At 47.8% G+C, this 19,791-nt stretch overlaps 1 protein-coding gene across 1 annotated transcript in view; it reads left to right on the plus strand.

Moving 5' to 3' along the window:
- Positions 1-419: 419 nt before the first annotated feature.
- The window catches only part of BCAS1 (brain enriched myelin associated protein 1), a 95,475-nt gene continuing 76,103 nt past the window's right edge, over positions 420-19,791 (plus strand). The window contains exons 1-3 of the mRNA XM_034640704.1: positions 420-692; positions 9,318-9,394; positions 11,671-11,749. Coding sequence (XP_034496595.1) covers positions 9,323-9,394; positions 11,671-11,749 — 151 coding nt within the window. The 5' untranslated portion in view covers positions 420-692; positions 9,318-9,322. The remainder of the gene's footprint in view (positions 693-9,317; positions 9,395-11,670; positions 11,750-19,791) is intronic.

The raw sequence follows: 19,791 nt of genomic DNA on the forward strand, positions 1-19,791 counted from the left end.
GTAAATTCAGCAGGCTGTCTTTAATTTCTAGCCTGCAGAGAAGAAGAATGCCCTTTCCAATGCCATCCTCCGTCTTCAGAGCAATATTCCACCCTTCGATTACCTGCTTTCTGGTGTCCAAAGCCCTTTGGGAGCGATGTTTCTGTGGCTGGGGGTGGTGCGGTGGTGAAATGCTAGTTCCTTCCAATTAGGTGGCTAGGCGGTGGTGGAGGTGGTGTTCTAGAATAAATGGAGGTGAAAGGCAGGCGGAACTGCAAAACCTTACAGAACGTGTTTTCCCTGCTCTGCCTACGGCCCGTGGTTACTGGGGAAGGGAATCAGCGACCCAGGTCAACCTGAGCAGATGCAGTGGGTGAGGGGCCCGGCAGGATGCTTGGAGTGCCAGGGAGGCATTAGTGCGAGAGAAATCAGGTGCTCGGTGTTGATTGGAGAGGTGAGAACAGCCCCCGCATCCAGGAAGAGAACCTGCTTCCATAGGACGATCATTGGAGAGGAGGGCCCCACCCAGACTCATGTTTGCCCTGCTCTGTGTATTCAGCCCGCGGCTCCGGATGAGGAAGCAAAGGGCAAGGAGCCGGGCTCAGTTGACTGCCTAGCACGGGGCAGCACCAGCTGGAGACAAGGCACCCCAAGCAGAAGCAGCTCCCGGCGACTGCAGGGGACCGAAGACACTCCCCGCAGGGACTCAACAGGTAACGGCGTCCAGATGAGGCTTGTTGATTGCAACGGGCAGTGAAACATGGAAGCTGGGCATCAGAGGATTGAGTTCCACCCCAGCTCTGCCACTGATTCACTGAGTGGCCTTGGGTGTGTGTGAGCCTCAGTTTCACCATCTGTGAAATGGATCCAAAGATAGCTTTACCTAAATGGGTTATAGAAGGATTACGTGACCATGCAGGCCGTGTCAGGTACGAAGCTACAGAAATGGCTCCAATTTGCTTAGAACCATTGAGAGCCACTTCAAGTGTAAGACTTGGAAATAAAAATCAGCAAATGGAGGGGTATGCTATGTGATTTGGGGACCACTGTCAGGATAAGAGTCCCCCAAAGTGAAGCTGACTTTGAGTCTGTGCCAAGGGGCATGGTCTAAGGCAGCGGACGAGACAGGGAGAAGGACTCCTTGTGGGAATCTGGCTCTTTACATTGTCTTATTTAACATTCAAAGCCATCCTTCGAGGTAGGTGCTGGATTCCAATCGAGCTGCGGGACTCAGAAGTTGGCATTGCCCTCTGCAACTCCTTCCTGCCTTGGAGCGTCAAGGTGCTTAGAGGGTGGGTGCCCCGGGGCGGGTTGCGTCACCTCCCTGGGCTTCATTTCCTCTTCTGTAAAATAAGCACAATGGTAATATTGAGAGCCAAGCAAACTTTGTGAGGGCTGAGCCTAACGCATAGGGACACCTGTGCACTTACTCAGTGCTAGCTCTTATTTCTATTGTCATCATCATCATCTCTGTTTGACAATTCGGGAAATGGGGCAGGGGCAGTGGGGGAACTCCTTCCAGATCTCACAGTGGGGAGATCCAATCCTATCGGTATTTGAGTGAAGTAAGTGAGGCATGCACAGGTGTGCAGAATTTAAGAGACACTAAGAAACTCAGTCATCAAGATAAATTATATATATATATATATGTATATATATTTTTTTTTTTTTTTTTGAAAGAGAGAGAGAGTGGGAAGGGTGGGTAGGGGCAGGAGAGGGAGAGAGTGATTCTTTACCGGGCTGCCCACCCACTGTGGAGCCCAACACAGGGCTTGATCTCACGACCCCGAGATCATGACCTGAACCAAAATCAAGAGCTGGACTCTTAACCAAATGAGCCACCCAGGCGCCACAAGATAAATCACATTTTAAAGCAATATTTTAAAATGTAAAATTAGGGGCGCCTGGGTGGCGCAGTGGTTAAGCATCTGCCTTGGGCTCAGGGCGTGATCCCAGGCGTTATGGGATGGAGCCCCACATCAGGCTCCTCGGCTATGAGCCTGCTTCTTCCTTTCCCACTCTCCCTGTTTGTGTTCCCTCTCTCGCTGGCTGTCTCTATCTCTGTCAAATAAATAAATAAATAAATCTTTAAAAAAAAAAAAAGTAAAATTAATGCCAAAACAGCCACAATGAACAAAATAACAGGTTAAGTAAAGGTAGGATCAGTAACAGAATCATTGTGTTTTTTTAAACTGTTGTGTTAAAATATACTCTTCGTAGCAGTGGCTTGAGTTTTCTGGCGCCCCCTTTAAATTTTGCACCGGGGGCAAGTGCCTGATTCACCCACTGTCTGCGGCCGCCTGCTGGGACCCCATGGGCTTCAGGCCTGGGGTGAATATGTCCTGCTTTGCCCCCAAATAAGCCAAGAGAGGGGTGTGCTGAAGTCATTTTCTATTTAAGGGGGAGTGAGGGAAACAGCCTGGGTCCCCGGTCGTGGAGGATTCTCCCCAAAATTTCTGAAACTCAGGAACGGTTGGTTGTCTTTTTACCAAGAAGGCATGGGCTTCTGGAGAGCAATCAGCTGTCAGGACCCAGGCTGGCTGGTTTCCCACGGTAGCAGATGCTCGCACGCACGGAGGGACGGAGCAGGCCCGGGGGCGGGGCGGGGGGGGGGCATCACGTCTCCGCTCCAGGAGGGCTCATCTGTCCTGCTGGAGTGACGCATTTGCTGATTGTCCCGCTGTGGGCAGCTCCTCTCACCGCTGCCCAGCACTGGGAATAGTGAAGGATGTGACAGCCTGAGTCAGTGGAGCCGGGTTCGACCCCAGCACTGCCTCTTTAGAGCTTTCTGATCTGGGGGGATGGGGGTTACTCTTCTTTATGCATTTAATCACCAACATCCGTTAACGAGAGCAGGACGAGCACGGCACCTGTCTTCATGGAGTTTGCGTTCTAGAGGTGAGGGGACTGAGTCACTGAGCCTCAGTTTCTTCATCTGTGTAGTGGGGGACTCATGGGGTGCTGTAAGGAAAAACAGAGACAATGCAAGTAAAGTTCCTGGCCCCAGGGCCAGGACTAGGGTGAAGCCAGCAAGGCACCCGAGGGCAAAATCCAGGGGTGGGGGAGGGGACGCTCATTCCCAAGTGCAGATTCTGCCCCCGCCCAAATCTGAGAGGAGTGCCTCCTTGCATTCTGCACCTGGGGGCCTCTCCTGGCCCTGCCTGGCTCAGAGGAAGCCTTCAGATAATGCTACCTGCTAGGCTATTAGTGGAAAGATGCTTGGCGCAACACTGAGTAAGTAGTAAGCCCTAAGCCTTCTAGGCACACAACCATTTATACACACATAACTCAGCGTTCCCACCGCAAGACACCAACTACTGAGCGTTCCCGAAACTCTGGGTGCGATTTGATAAGGGTACCTCTTTCCCTGGGCCCATACGGTCCATTCTAGGACACAGGGCGTGGGGAGCATGGTGAAGGATGGATTTCAGTCCTCACATGCCCCCTTGTGCAGGAGGCAGCCTGTCCCACGGTACGGGGAGGCCCCTCAGAGTGTCCACTGTTCCCAGCACTGCGCTGCGGAACGCAGGGAGACGCCAGGTCATGGGACCAGGCAGAGCAGGTCCGGTCTCTTTACTCATTTTGATCTTGACTTTGGAGTTGGGGGGGCAAAGAGCTTGCTCTGCCGGGTGTGCCAGATGGCTATGTTGGCATGGCCCTCAACTGGGTGATGACGAGAACCTGCAGTTTGCCTACATTCCATGGCATTGATCAAAGGTGTTTCTGCTTACTTGGTGACTAACACTGTCACCATCGCAGGGTTCGGGAACCTCCCCCTTTCCATTTGACCGTCCTTTAGCTCCTGGCTGACAAGGCAGCTTCAAAAATGCTTTCTCCGGGGCAGCTTGTCCTGCATTCAGGGTTGAATCCGTTCCCCGGAGGAGGGCTTGTTGTTAACCTCCAACTACAAGGAGCCAACACCAATCACTGGTGTAAAAGAGGAGGGAGGAGTTCAAGGACAACTTCCAGGGTGGCTGATTCACCGTGGAGCAGACCACAGAGCTAATGGGATGATAGCAGTCATAAGAAAAATAAATTGTATTAGCAACGACTACCGTTTTCTCACCTGAGTACGGCCAAGCCCTTGCGCTAAATCTTTGCGCAAAGATCGTTGATGACCCTTCAGTTGGCATTCCTCGTCAAGTGTGCTTGACTTTAAATCAGACCACATTCCTTGACTGGTTATGATTTTAATTTCTTATTGAACACACAGATATGCCATATTTTATGTTCTATGGTATATTACATTACATAGAAGTACTTAATAAAATAAAGGCATAACTAAAATACCCAGAACAGTGGCCCTGGCTGTCACAGAGATCACTGGAAATCTTGAAAATGTACTGGTGCTCTGGGCCCCACCCTGGAAAATCTGAGAGATCCGGTCCAGCTGGGGCCTGGGCAGGGGATTTAAATCCACCCCCACCCCCCACCCCGGTTTCTCCCGTACCCACTGATTGTGGCCTCAAGGACACAGCCGGAGGTAGAGAAGTAAAAGGACTTCCTATCCGAACGACCCCTTGCAAAGACTGACCTCATGTTCTCAAAATGCTAAGGCCTCAAACATGAGTCCAATTTCAAAAACAAAACGCCCCACCATATGGCATGGTTGGTGTTTAATGTCAGAATAGGTCATTAAAAACAAAACAACGAACACCATTGGTTCATGAAAGAAAGGGCATCACCTTCAAATTTGTTTTTGTGTTTTTGTTTTCAAAATGAAAGCAGGCTCTTTCAAATGAATACGGCTTTCTTGATGAAAAACTCCTGATCTGGTTAATTTTTCTCATTTGTTGGACACTGGAGAAAACCCCATCATGGACAGGAATTATTGTCTGAACTATCTTGAGCCTCAGTTTTGCCATCTGTTAACTGGGGATAAAAGAGGCCTTGCCTCCCAGAGTCCTCGAGCTGGGTTATAGGGAGATCAGCTCATCCTAGTTTGCCCCGGGCACTTTCCTAGTTTTAGCATGAAAGTCCTGCCCCCTCCGAACACCTTCTCTCCCAGGAGAGCCCATTCTTCGTATGGGCCTGCTTATGAGACTCCCCCGTGCGTTTACTAAAAATACAGATCCAGGGCTCCAACCCGACTTTTTGGTGAGAGAATGTTGGAAATCAGAGGTGGTGCCGGATTCCTCAGCTGATTCTCACTATCAGGGAGCTTTGGGGGAAACTGCCTGCAAATCTGCATGAGAATAATGATAACCATAATTATGGCTACTACAGGCATGGCGACCACCGTATGCCAGGCTCTCTTCCCTGCACCTTGCATATAGTAACTCATTTAATTCTTGCAACCACAACTTAAGGTGGGTGCTATTGTCATCCCCATTTTTAAAATTTTTTAAAAAGATTTTATTTATTTATTTGAGAGAGAGAGAGAACATAAGAGGGAGGAGAGGGAGAAGCAGACTCCCCCCCAACACTAAGCAGGGAGCCTGATGCAATGCGGGGCTCATCCCAGGACCCTGGGATCATGACCTGAGCCGAAGGCAGACACTTGACTGACTGAGCCACCCAGTCACCCTTGTAATCCCCATTTTACAGAAGAGGAAACTGAGGCCCATCAAAGCTTGGTAACTTGTCCAGGATCTCTCACGTCCTTATCCTACGTGCTACGTGGCTCTCTACCTAGAATGTTCAGCACTGGGCTGACACATGTTCCGCTCTCCCTACACATCAGATGTGATTATCATGATTGTTTTATTAGCTGTACTATCTTTAGGGCAGGGGAGGACTTGCCGTGCTGGTAGCAACTTTCAACAGAAGGTGTAATTGCTAAATGTGAAACTGTTCCCTTTGACCTCCCCAAAACACTCTGACCTTGCCCTGGAGGCTGACTGTTCATTTCTGCTGATACTGACAACGGCCAATAGGTGGCAGGAACCTTTTGTTTTTGTCCCATGTAAATCCTGCTCTTTACAAAATGTGAAGGAAGAGCAGGAACAATGTCACAGCACCTATGTTATAACTGCTGGTGGGAAGCAATATTATCTGAATCCAGGTTGTCCCTGCAAAAGACAGGCGAATGCAGCGTACTTCTTTCCGTCCACTTGGCCCTGAATTTGCCAAGAGGCTACTTCCAATGCGCAATTATCAGGAAACCAGAGCCTCAGCTCCATGGGATGAAAAGTTCTCCTGCCTGCTCACATCACACTTCTTGCAGCCCAAAGATTCTTCATGATCTCAAACATTTTTTGAAAGTAGCCCCCAAAATTGGACTGAATCCGAACTGAATAAGAAGAGCTCAAAAAGTTTGCAAACCCATTGGTGACTCATTTTTAATTTTGTAAAAAGCTGGACTCAGGTGGTGATGTCATCTTCTGCATGCCTATCCTTGTGTGTGGACTTGGTCAAGGCATTGCATCTACTAACCTCAGTTTCCTTGTCTGTAAAATTGGAATAATGATACCACTGCATTGCTGATTTGCTGCAAGGAGTCAAAGAGTTTACTCTAAGTAAAGCCCTTCGAATAGTTCCTCAACACGTGGTAATCACTCACCAATTTTGTTTTTGTTGTTACTATTTTATCCTCACTGTGGTTGTTAGAGCTGTCATCATTATTTTTATACACAGTGGGTTCAAATCCTGGTCAGTCCACCACCAACACTTGGTCTCTCAGCTTCCTCAATCCCCTTATTTGCAAACTCCTTATATAACACTCAGGGTGATCTCCAGCAGCAGTTGATAAACATTCTGGAAAAGGCCAGATAGTAAATATCTTAGGCTTTTTAGACCATCTAGTCTCTGTTTCAACTCTGCAACTCTGCCTTTGTATGAAAACAGCCCCATGTTGACAAAACATGAATGAATGGGTGTGGCTGTCTCCCCCTGTAATTTTACTTATCGATACCAAAATTTGGAGCGCATATCATCTTCATGTGTCACAATCTATGATTCTTCTTCTGATTTTTTTCCCAACCATTTATAAATGTGAAGCCCGTTCTTAGCGCACTGGCCACACTGAAATAGGCAGTGGGCAGATTTGTCCCACAGCTGTTTCTAGCCCACCCCAGTCTTGAGGATTAAGTATTACCTTCATGATGCCACGTTTATAGATGGAAGTGATGGTCTACTGTAAGTACGCACGTCATGGATTTTATAAATAGGAAGTCTTGCAAAATAACTAGTGTCCTGTATGTGCTTGCAAGTGCTCAGCTTTATTACCAGGTATGATTAGAAAACATATAAAATCCCCGGATCCTGTTATCTATCAAATTCCCCCAAGAGAGCAGGTGGTGCGATCTATGACCCTTTTTTGGCCTCTGAAATTTCTGATGACTCAGCATGTCTATTACCAGGGCATGAAACCTCATACCATGGGTCAGAAGCCCGTGGGAATCCTTGGAGATGCATGGGCTGCTTTCCACCAGAAATCAAAAGTCCTAGCTTGTATTCTGAAAGCTACCAGAACTGATGAGCCCCCAGCTCCCCAAACATACATTATTTGTGTGTGTGAAAAAGAAACTTTTAGGTCTCAAGGCCCTTGGTCTCTGGAAGGTCTGAAAGAGCCTTACTTCTGAGACCAGGCATCCTCTGGGTCAAACCCTCCCTCTGCATTTCCTGGATGTCTCTCCTGGGTGAGTTTTGGGGTCCTAATGCCCTCCTCTTGAAGGGGAGGTAGTAATATGCAGAACATTCCAGTGGTTAGGAGAGCAGGCAGTCTGTTTGAATCTTGCCTCTGTCATCATTACCTGGGTGACCTCTGGAAAGTAATTCGGCCTCAGTGTCCTCACATCTAGAACCGGATGATGACAACATCCGTTTCACAGGGGTGCCGCAGGGTTCGATAAACCGACACCGGGAGCATGCTTGGGAAACAGCGCAGGGAAGTGCTAAATAATTGTTGACTTTTATCATTATTATTAAAGCAAGGCTCTCCGGAGGCTTAGTAATGATGTGGGGACATGCCTAGCTCAGCACCTGCCGGGGGAGGGGGAGTTATCAGTGATTATTCCCTCCCTCCCACCAATAACGGATAATTGGCGCCTGATAAATGCAAACACCTCGGTGAGAACAGAAGATACAATGGCAGGTAAAGACAGTCCCTGGCCTTATGATGCTTACAGTGTATTGGGGAAGGGACACAGCAGCTAAGTTCTGTTTTGCCCTCCCGGTCTGGATCCATTGTTACTTCCTTCCAGAACCACCCTACCTGACACTGCTGCCTCTTGCCCCCCTCGCCTGGCCCCTGTTATATTACCAATTTACTTTTGTTCATTGGGTTAAACCCTAGGTGTTTGGGTTTAACAAGCACTTAGATATCCCTTATACCGAGCCCCACGTTGTTCTTTTTTTTTTTTTTTAATTTATTTATTTATTTATTTATTTGACAGAGATAGAGACAGCCAGCGAGAGAGGGAACACAAGCAGGGGGAGTGGGAGAGGAAGAAGCAGGCTCATTGCAGAAGAGCCTGATGGGGCTCGATCCCATAACGCGGGGATCACGCCCTGAGCCGAAGGCAGACGCTCAACCGCTGTGCCACCCAGGCGCCCCCCCACGTTGTTCTTACCACATAACAAGTATTAATCATTGAATCTTCGTAGCAGGCCTGTGAGGCACAGAGAGCGTAATTAACTCACACAAGGACACACAGCAAAGAGAAGCAGATAGAAGGTTCAAGGCCAGGTTGTCTTGCTTGGGCTCTGTGCTCTTAACCACTGTACCACGCTGCCTTGAACTATCAGAAATGGCCTGGCTGATGGACTTACTGCCTTGTTTATTATCTACCCACCAGACTTTAGCTCTGTGAGAACGCACAGCCACAGCCCTCGTGCCTCGAACAGCATAAGGTACAGAGTTGGTACTCAGCATGTATTTGTTGAATCAGTGAATGAATGAAAACACAGCCAAATAAATATATAATTACAAGTAGCACTAAGTGCTATGAAAAACAAAAACAAACCAAAAAAGAAAAAGAAAAAAGCCAGTGCTATGAGGGTTTTTAACAAGGGATCTCTAATTTTGACGATCAGAGAATACTTAAAATTATAAGTACTATTTTAATTATCCTCATTCTAAAATCTCCTTGATACCATAGCTGTGTTTGGCTAAAAGGGAAGAAAATGTTATCTATACTGAATATGCTTTTCACGATGATAACTATTTCCTCCCAGCAGTTGAAAACCGGGATTGCATTTGACTTAAATTCTGCTGAATATATGAGTCCCGAACCTTTTCTCATCCTCCAAAATAAATATTAGCAATTGACCTAACTTGGGCTCATGGTAATACACCCACAGCAACTTAGTTCTCTGCCCTTCACTTCATAGGCAGGAATAAGACTTTTGTTTGTCTTGGGTTTTAATTTCTCTTTCTCTTTTTTTCTCAATTGCAGGAACGATGGGTAACCAAATGAGTGTCCCAGAAATAGTTGAAGACCAAGAGAATGAATCGGAGACAGACGCTAAGAAGGTAGTGGAGTTAGGGTCACTGGGTCATTAATGACTAGTAGCTAGATTTGGGGGTGACAGCAGAGGCCTCTTTGGTGCCCATCACGCAGACATTATTGATGATGTGCTGCTGTTCCCGTGGGTTCTTCAATTGTAGTCAAACTTCCAGAACCCATCCAGGAGCTGGTTAAAGATGCAGGCTCTAAGGCCCCACGGAAGACTTACTGAATCCAAAATTATAAGGCTGGGAGTCTGTGCAACCTGTGTCTTTAAGGACCTCCAAGGTGCATGTTAGGGGGCCAGTTTGGTACCTATCGCCAGGTGGTTCTCAGCTGGGTGATTTTGCCTGCCCCCCATTAGGGGACAGGTGGCAGTGTTTGGAGACATTTTTGACCGTCACAGCTCAGGGCTACTGCTCTAGTGGGTAGACCAGAGATGCTGCTAAGAAGTGCATAGGACAGCCCCCACAACAGAGAACGACCTGGCCCCAAGTGTCAGTGGCGCTGAGGATGGGAAACCCACAATCGGGTCAGTAGCTCGCAGCCTCGGCTGCACATTGGGATCACCTGGTCGGAGTCGCACCCTAGACCAAATAAATCAGAACCCGTGCGTCAGAGTGAGGGCAGGCATCCGCATTTTCAATGCAACCAAGGTGGGGAAGTTACTAGTGTAGGAACGCTTCCTCTAGGAGACTGAGGCCAGGGGCACCCCACCACTACTCCTTAGATCTTTCATGACCAAGCGGCAGAAAGCCTACATGGCTACCTTCCAGGGCTTCTGAAATCGAGTCCCTTTAAGACTTGGAGCCCAGTGGACATGAAAAACCCTGTAGGAGGTTTACAACCCCCTATGGACTAATATTGATCATATCATTAGAGAAGTCCTGCTCAGGATAGAAGGCTGGATTTGAAGAAATGGGCTGAAAAACTCCAGGGCCTGTGGAGTGGGTATCAAGCCTGATTGTTGAGTACACCTTCTGGGAAGCTTTGCAGACAGACTCCCGCTGCCTGGCCCCACCTGACAGCAACTGAAACGCAACATCTGGGTGGGGGTTCAGGCATCAGGAGTCCCTCAAGCCCCCAAGTGACTCCTAGGCTGGGAGCCTCTGGCTCCCAGTGGCTCGGCAGTGACAAAAGGGAGGGAAGAAGGTGGGCGGGGACTCTTGTGGGACAGGAGACCAAAGATCCATTTGCAGATGGCGGGCTCTGGCCGACAGGAACCATCCAGATGTTCCCAGTCTGGTTTGTCATCAGCAGTTGGAAAACACTGTTAATTTTATCTCCTGCTTTTTAAATATTGGCAACTGATTCCCAAAGACTTGAAAACAAAAACTCTGTGAGCCAAAGATATAAAATTGGCACACCCAGGATGGCCCCAAGGGATGCCGGTCTTGAGCTCAGGGCCAAATGGTGACACAGGTTAGATGTTTCCTTGTTGTGATTTCTTGGGAAGGCTAATGATAGATTCAAGAACGCAGGCTTATTTTAAACACTTTAGACCATTATAAAAACCTAAAGAAAGGAAAAGTCTTCTGTGTTCCCCTAGAAGTTTCCCATCTTTAGGAACTGCCATTCAGACTGGAGTTTTCTATCTGTGCCCATCCTTATTCACACATATTACGCTACCGATGGTATTTGCAAAATCCAATGCCACGTGCAGAGTATTTAGCACATAATCAATATCCAATTAGTGTCAACTATTGGTGGTATAACTTAGACGGTCTCATTACTAACAATAGCATTATGTAACATACATTCTCTCTTGGAACATTTTTCCGGCTGTGTGAGAAACAAGTTTTTTAAATTTCTGCAGCAAATGACAAGAATAAAAACAATCAGGGCAGTGGCTTAAAATTGGAAAAAAGGTTCCAAGAGTGAGGATGGAGGGAGAGGGTGTGGAGCAGAAGGAGAGCAACAGCGAACTTCCTGTGTCTGACAAGTGTGACGAAGGGCCAGGCTGGGGACGGTGCTGTGTGTGCAGGACGGTGGCATGCAGTGAACCTCACGGGGTTCAGGGATCAGCGTGTCAGAGCCTCGTTTCCCACTGATGAGACGAGTGCCCCTGTTGGTTCGGTGTCTCCTCTGTACGATGGGGTCCATCCCGCCTGTGTTTGTGGGGCTCACTGAGATGAAGGGGTTACTTGGTTTCCTGAGGCATGATGGGAAGCTGGGTAGTTTCCAGAAACACAGACTTTAAATTAAGTTTAATTTGGTGATGCACCTTGTGGCCCTGAGGTTCTTCCTTGAGTTCTGATTTTCCCCAAGCCCCTGACTACCAATGCCCCGTGTTCCGTTGCAGGTGGCATCTGAGAGTGAGTGTGGTCAAAACGGGATGCCGGTGATCATATCGACCCGTGACATTGCATACTATGATGAAGGTCAGTGTCACACCGAGGAGGTGGGGGGCTCCTCGGTGGGGTTGGGGAAGGGTCCGCGAATCTTGCATCTTGCTTATGGTGAAAAGAAAATGCAAGGCTTGAAGCCACAGGCTTGCTTTGAAAACGTTAGTGTTAGTGTCCTGGGGCGACCTGGACAGTGTCACAAACAGGGTGGCTTACACAACAGAAACGTGTTGTCTCACAGTGCCTGAGGCCACAAGTCTTTTCTTTTGATTGTGTTCGGTTGTATTAAAAAGTAAAACCACGGACACAAAAATGAAGGTACAGACCATGAGACATTGTGGAAGTGGGTAGGTAGGAGAGAAGAGGAACCCAGTGATGGCGACAGGTAGTCCCTGCTAGGGGACGGTCCTCATCACCACGGATAATCCTCCGTACCACAGCATGACCACATCAACAGCACTGGCGCCTTCTGAGCACCCCGAGGGGAGTCTGTTCTCTGCCTCTGTCCACGCTCCTAGGAGCCTCCGGCGTTCCGTGGCTTCCAGATGCTGTCCTCTCTACGCACGTCTGTCTGTGTGCCCACATGTCCCCTTTTATAAGGACACAGTCACATTGGATTGGTGTCCACCCTAATTGACCTCATCTTAATGTGGTCACTTGCAAAGACCCTGTTTCCAAATGAAGTCACAGGCACCAGGGGATACAGTTCAACTCCGAGCAGCACCCATTCCTTCCAAGTATGTGTCACCACTGGAAGAGGCCAAGAACCTCCAGCAGATGAGACAAAAGCAAAGGGTGAGAACACTGAGAGGCTGGCATTTGGAGTCGGACAGACTGAGGTTAAGTCCCAGCTCTGTGGGGCGCCTGCATGGCTCAGTCGGTTAAGCTCAGTCTGCTTCAGCTTCGGTCATGATCCCAGGGTCCTAGGATCGAGCCCCGCGTGGGGCTCCCTGCTCAGAGGGAGCCTGCTTCTCCCTCTCTTCCGCCTGCCGCTCCCCCTGCTTGTGCTCGCTGTCTCTCTGTCAAATAAATAAATAGAATCTTAAAAAAAAGAAAAAGAAAGAAAGTCCCTGCTCTGCAACGGACCAGCTGTGTGATCTGGACAAGGCATTTCACTTTCTAAACGTCAGCTTTCTCATCTGTCCTGTGGGGGTAAGACACCTCCATCACACAATTCCCGAGAGGAGGAAAGGAGCCTGTCCATGAAGCATTTACATATTACCCAGCACTTAGGAACACCACAGAAACTGGTACAGTAGACAAGGCAACAGAATATTCCCTACACAAGGCCAGTTTTAAAATGGGACGATATACTTATCTATTTTATTTTGTCCTGCGGTAGAAGACTATAAATTAAGTGCATCAAAAGTGGCTGGGTCGTCCTTTGCAGAGAGTATGTATCAACTTAAGAAGAAAAAGTGCTTAAGGGTAGGAACTCTGGAATCAAACTGCTGGCTTGGCCACCCATCAGCTGTGTGACCTTAAGCAAGTTACTTACGCTCTCTGAACCTCAGTCTTCTCGTCTGTAAAGTGGAATAACAGTAGTACCTAGGACATAAGCATCGGATTTCATAAAGCACCTATTTCAGTGCCTGCCACCCAGCAAGTGCTCTATGTGTTAGCTGTCATTATTCTTTTATGGTTACGGTTGCTGTAAGTTTCTGGGCTTCCATTCCTTCTTCTGAGCAATGAGGAAATAAGTCCTCTTATTGGTTCCAGAGGTTTTAGAATGTCCTCGTGTTAGGGGAACACTCCTTTCCTTATAGTCTAGTACTCACACCACGTCTGACACCAAACGTGTGGGGTTTCCATACCAAACAGCTCTGTGATGTTTCTGGGTGTCTTCCATCTCAATGCAGTTCCTACTCTGTCGACCTAAAGTTCACGTCAGCCCTTGCAGGCTGAAGCCTCAGTCCCTCAAGACTGCCCCCCACTTTCAGTTTCAGGGTGCTCAGGTTACCCGCACAAATCAGAGATTCCCATGAGCCCCTCCTCAGGTTCAGCCTTTTGCTAGAATGGCTCCCAGACCCGAGGAGAACACTTGACTTACTAGATGGCCAGTTTATTATAAAAGGATACAACTCGCAACAGCTGGATGGAAGGGAGGCATAGGGCAAGGCAGGAGGGCTCCTGGGGTTGATGGAGCTTCGCTGCCCTGGCTGGGCACACCACCCTCCCCGCGCCCCCATGTACTCACAGTCCAGCTCTCGGAACCCCGTACTTCAGGGATTTGGGGGCATGCCCTATTACACGGGCGTGATTGATGAAGTCATTGGCCGTTAGTGATGGAACTCAATATCCAGCCACGTTCCCTTCCCCAGAGGTGGGGGATGGGGCTGAAAGTGCCAACCCTCTAATCACAAGGCTGGTTCCCCTGGCAACCAGGGCCCCATCCTTAGGGGCTTTCCAAAGTCACCTCATTAAAATAAACTCAGAGGTAGTTAAAAGGGGCTGGCTTGTTATGAATAACAAAAGACGTCTTCATGCCTCTTATCATTTATATGATAAGTTTTAGGCGGTCTGTGCCAGGAATGGGGATGAAGACCAAATAGGTATTTCTTATTCTATATCACAATATCAGTCCTGAGGAGTTCATTAGAAGCTTAGATGGCAGATCCCCTCCTATAGCCTCTATCTACAACAAGCTAAGGTTGGGAGCTTTCTAGAGGATTCTGACGCACAGTCAGGATTGGCAATCACTGGAGGAGAAAAGGCCCCAAGTTTCTTCCTCCCATTAAACCCTGTGCGTCAAACTTATACTTTGATGTACACAAAATGGATTGTATTTACAGCAGCAGACTTTGATGAGAATGGGGTAAAAGCTGGCCATTGAGATGCACAGGCTTTGAAATGAGAATCATACCATCTATATAATTTACAAACTGTAGATGTTTGTTCTCAAGAAATTGAGAGGCATTGAGAATATAATACACCCTACAGAAATCACTTTGTCTATCATAATTACATGATCCTTCCCCTATTTGTAGGGTAAGGAGTATGTAGGAAGAACAGAAGAACATAGTATTGGGAATTGAGAAAGACCCCCCATTCTCCCTCCCATGGTCCTTTCTCCCTCCCTTTCTACTTTGTTCCCTCCTTTCCTCCCCAACATTTATCATATATATATATATATGGAAGGAATTCCTAAAAAGAGGAAAACAGGTTACAGAAACACAGAATGACAGTCTGGAATAGCATGTTGCTGTGTGAATACCTACACGTGACAAGGGAAACAGAATCACATTTTGGTGAGTCATGGGTTGGTTGCATTTAGCTCTCGTTCCCTGCAGCCTCGCTTTCAACTTATCCGGCACCCGCTGGAGAATCTGTAAAGAGTTTAGATTAATCCTCTGAGGTCAGAATTCTGCCTATCATTCATTGACAACTTGAGCCCCGTGCAACTCGCTTTGGAGTGATTATCCCATTTAATGAGGAAGGCAGCCTATTATCACCCTCTCGCTGTTTTCCCCAGGTTATTAATGAAGTTATAATTTTCAATGCAGTTTTTAAGGGGGTATGAAAGTAGGATTCTGGGGGCCTTGCTTGATCCTTTTGATAGAATTCTCTGACCCTATCTTTTGAGGCCCATCTGTATTCATCTATGGTGGGGGGTATACATACGCATATGCACATAGGGAAAAGTCACCCGAGAAATAGATAAATGGGATTCTGGGTGACTGTGTTCCTTCTTTTTATCTATATTTTCCCCACTACAATCCAACAGTTCATCACCCTGCAGGAACATTTCATTTCCTGGGAGAGCTTATTAAAAAGCAGGGGTGGCGTGACTGGTCAGACAGTGTAGGAAGCCAGGATGCTGGATTTGAACCGTGGCTTTGCTGTGTGAGCTTGGACAAGTTCCTGGACCTCTGTCCTTTCATTTGTAAAATGGGAATGATATTCCTGGTAGAACCAAGCTTCTAAGATCAACGTGAGGCTGAAAGGAGTTGATACGTGTGAAATACTTAGAAGAGTGCCTGGCAGGTGGTAAGCACATGGCGAAAGTAACTTGTGCTGGGTTGGATTTAATTTGATGCTCATAAAGGCTGTCATTGTAGTTTGACATTCACTGGATTATCTCTTTTACATCTGGCTGGGCCCAATGTACTCTCAAGGGTCCTTTAAGGGGGAAGCAGGGGGAGATGAGAGGGACAGAAGCAGATGTCACAGAGAGAGAGATTAGAAGATTCTGCAGTGTTGGCCCTGACAGGAAGGAGGGACCATGAGCCAAGGAATGCGGGGGCCTTTCAAAGCTCTAAAGAGCAAGAGAGCAGATGTTCCCCTAGGGCTTCCAGAAGCTGACCCGTTTTTGACTTCTGACCTTCAGAACTGTAAGATAATATGTTTGTGTTATTGTAAGGCACCAAAATTGGGGCGATTTGTTACAGCAGCAATAGAACACTAATGGGAGCACACTCACACTTTGGATTGGCACACGCACGAGCCCTGGGCTTAGGTCCCAGCTCTGCCACCCCCTAGCTGTGAAACCGTGGCAAGGAATTTGTATTCTCAGAGAGTCATCTGTAAAATGGGAATGCTAATAATAATATTAACTTTGTAGGGAGGTATAAGAACAGTGGCTGGCACAGGGTAAGTGGGTTGAAACACAGGAGACAAGAAAAACTAGAAGCAGAGTCTGTTGTCATGCGTGTCCTTTAGTCCTGGCTTTCCCTGTCGTGTCATCTGACGATCTGAGATTTTCCCACCTGTGTATGTATGCCTAGAACCTCACTGATCTTTGGAGAAATAAAAATGCCTCATTTTTCTCCTTCTTCAACTCCTTCCTATTAAATTTATTACATTAGTTCCTGCTCTAAAAAAAAAAACAAAAAGCTGTTCAGTCCTCAGTGTTACTGGATAGCACAGACTAATGCACGATTTATCTGGCAGAACACATCATTTTTCAGAAACAGGAGACTGTCTCTGTTTTACCTGGATATGAAGTTTCTAAAATATTACACCTTCCCTTTCTATTCCTGGTCAATTGTCCCCCAAAAGAACTGCCTCACTTTGCTTGAAAAAATAAATAAGTGAAATCATTTTATGGGACTGGAAAGTCGTACTTCAGCCAAGTGTCTCTGCCCATGGGATAACATAGTGCGAATAGAAGCATTTGCCAATAGTGATGCTTGGGCGAAGTGTAACGGGAGCCCTAAGGCCAAAAATCAGAGCTACCCGAGATGTGAAAACGTGGGACTCAACATCACCACGTCCTCACGTGATGGTCCTCTTGGCGATCCACGAGCAGGAAGAAAAGGCCAAGATCGCGCACCATTCCCCAGCCCCCTTCTATTAGGACAGAAAATGAGCTCTTTCCCAGAAGGCCCTGCGTGCAAGTAGGCATCCTCTTAATCTCATTGGCCAGAACTAGGTCACGTGGCCACACCAGTGCCCGCTAGGACGTCAATCACCTCCGGGCAGCAAGTGGAGAACGCGAGGCTGGAGTGGATTGGCTGCTGGATGGGCCGTCAGCGGTGCCTGCCAGTGTTGATCTCGAAGAATTACAGCTTGGCAACCAGAAGTAGCACACGGGTCTTTACTCAGGCCTTTCAAAAGACGTTAAGGGGATCTAGCTCATTTCCCAAACGTTCCTTTCCTCTCTCCTCCCGTAACCTTGCTGTGTATGTCTCCCTCAATAAGCCCTTTATCCTCAGCTCTGCCATTGAAACCCTGCCCTGCACCCCATCCACGCAGGCACTTCCCTTCCTCCTTCCCCTGCACTGCAAGGCCTCGCCTCTCAGTATACAGCAGCGACTTCGGAAAACTGGCTCTCCCAGGTGGCCCAACGCCCCTTGCCCTTCTGCCCCCTTGGAAGTATGCCTTGAGAAGTCTAAGCCTTAGTGCTTTTTCTCACCGAAAACTCTAGGGGAGGATTTCTGTTGGATAAAATTATCCTATTACACTATTATGGTAGACAGTCTCCAGATAGGCACACCCCTCCTTCCTCTCCCCAAACCCTCCAAAATAATCCACGTTTCCCTCTTGCGGACTTCTCCCGTTGAATCTGGGCTGGCCCGCATAACCAATAATCCAGAGTGGAAGGGATGACACAGGAATTCCAAGGCTAAGCTTTAGGAAGCTCTGTAGCCTCTGCCTTTGCTCTTGCAGGACCAGCTTTGGGGTAAACTAGCCACCCGGTCAGTCCAAGTGCTCTGGGACTGTGCTGCTGGGAGGGAGCCCACGCTGGTCCCACCAAGAGGCCAGGTGGCAAGAAAGAGAGAAATGCCCAGCTAGTCCCCACATGTCCAGCCACCCCAGCCCAGGACAAGTCCCTGGACTACACACACATTCAACGGGTACAGGCTTTAATTCATTGTTTTTCGACAGCTACAATATATTTTAAGGTGTAGATATGTTATTCATTCAGCCATTACCCCAATGGTGGGCATTCATTTTTTTGTTTTTCTCTCTCTCCACTCCAAACAATGTTGCAGTGACTACCCTTGCACAAATTTTTGATCCTTTGCGTTTTAGATCGTTTCTTCCAGAGGGAGGCTGTACAAAGTATGGCTGCAGGGAGTGCTTTTGGACAAACCCCTTGAATCTGAGGCCTCGCTTCACCTGTTTGCAGCTGTGTGAGCTTAAACGAGAGACTTCACTTCTCCACCTCATGGTGTTATGACCAGAAAATAAGATAATGCTTGCATATCCCTTCACTTGGTGCCTGAGACAGTGGAGGATGGCCATTACAACGATCTCGATTCTGGAAAATAGTGGTGCCTGATTTTTAATCCACATTAAAATCACTGGGAGGATTTTTTTTTAATCCCATTACCAGGCCCCACCCAGAATCAGTAAATCAGAAGTTCTGGAGGATAGGGCCCAGACGTCAATCTTTCTTCAAGTTTCCCTGGGCATTAGTATTTTGAAAGCTGCTCATGTTCAGCCATGGTTGGAAACCATTTGGGATGCACTCGCAGAGAAAATTCCTTATTTCCATTTTCTTTCAAAAATAAAACATTGGCATTTCTGTTTTAAATTCATCCAAGACTTTTTTGTCCCTACTGTGGTTGACACCCTGGACACAGCATTCTGTTCCAGGGTTATTACAGTCGGATTTCATTAACTTCCACATGGCTGCGGCCGAGTCACCCGCAACGTGTTCTTTGCCTCTCTGGACCAAGAGGAAGCCCGGATGGCACATTCTGCTGTGAACATGGAGACCTCGACAGGGTTTCAGTAGCATGAGCAACATTAACCTGTCCCTCTCTTGAAGGGTAGGCTGAGAGAGCCAGAAAGGGACCGAGAGGAAGCATGACAAACAGCAAAAAGAGAAGCAGGATCGTCATGGGGCAGCTGCACGTTATTTCATTTCTCTCCCCCCGGGCGCCTTTTAACCAGATCGTGAAATGCCATCAATGCTTCCACCACAGTTCTAATCCTAGAGTGGACTTTTCTAAATACCTTCTCTTCATATCCTTTTGCCACACTGGGAAGAATTTGCCAACACTTGTCACTGAACAAAAATTAAAAAATACAATAAATCAGTGAGAACAAGGACATGGTAAGCTGCCCATGGAAGTTTAACAATTAAAGCAGCAGATTAGTGGGTAAGATCTGCTACGTGCAGAGCAGACCTCAAAGACCACATGTTTCTAAGCACAAGAGATGGGAGATACAAGCAGAGTCTGGCTCCATCTGTAGGAACAAAAGCTGTGATGGAGAGTTGATTCTCAGAGGGCTGCCCAGACCAGCAGCATCCCTCACCTCGAACTGGTCAGACCAGCAGATTTCAGGGCACTAGTCCCTGTCTCCTGAGTCAGAAATGCTGGCGGCAGGGTCCTGCCATCCATTCCCACTGCTTTCCAGCAGGCTGTGACATTCCCTCAGGCAGGAGGCCCTCTGCATCTGGGACCTGGCGTGGGGCTCTGGGACATATGGAGGGGACAGGGGCCTGGAAGCACCCCCTCGCCTAGAGAGCTTGACTCAGCCCCAGGCGTGGCTGCCCTGCAGAAATCCCCCAGCAGATAATAAGATATTACAGTGAAAACCCCACTTGTGGATTTTCAGATGACATTTCCCGATTCAAAAACAAATCTAAACATTGTGCTTATGAACCCCATGCTGACCACATCAGC

Source organism: Ailuropoda melanoleuca, chromosome 13 (genome assembly GCF_002007445.2).
Source record: "Ailuropoda melanoleuca isolate Jingjing chromosome 13, ASM200744v2, whole genome shotgun sequence".
Taxonomy (NCBI): domain Eukaryota; kingdom Metazoa; phylum Chordata; class Mammalia; order Carnivora; family Ursidae; genus Ailuropoda; species Ailuropoda melanoleuca.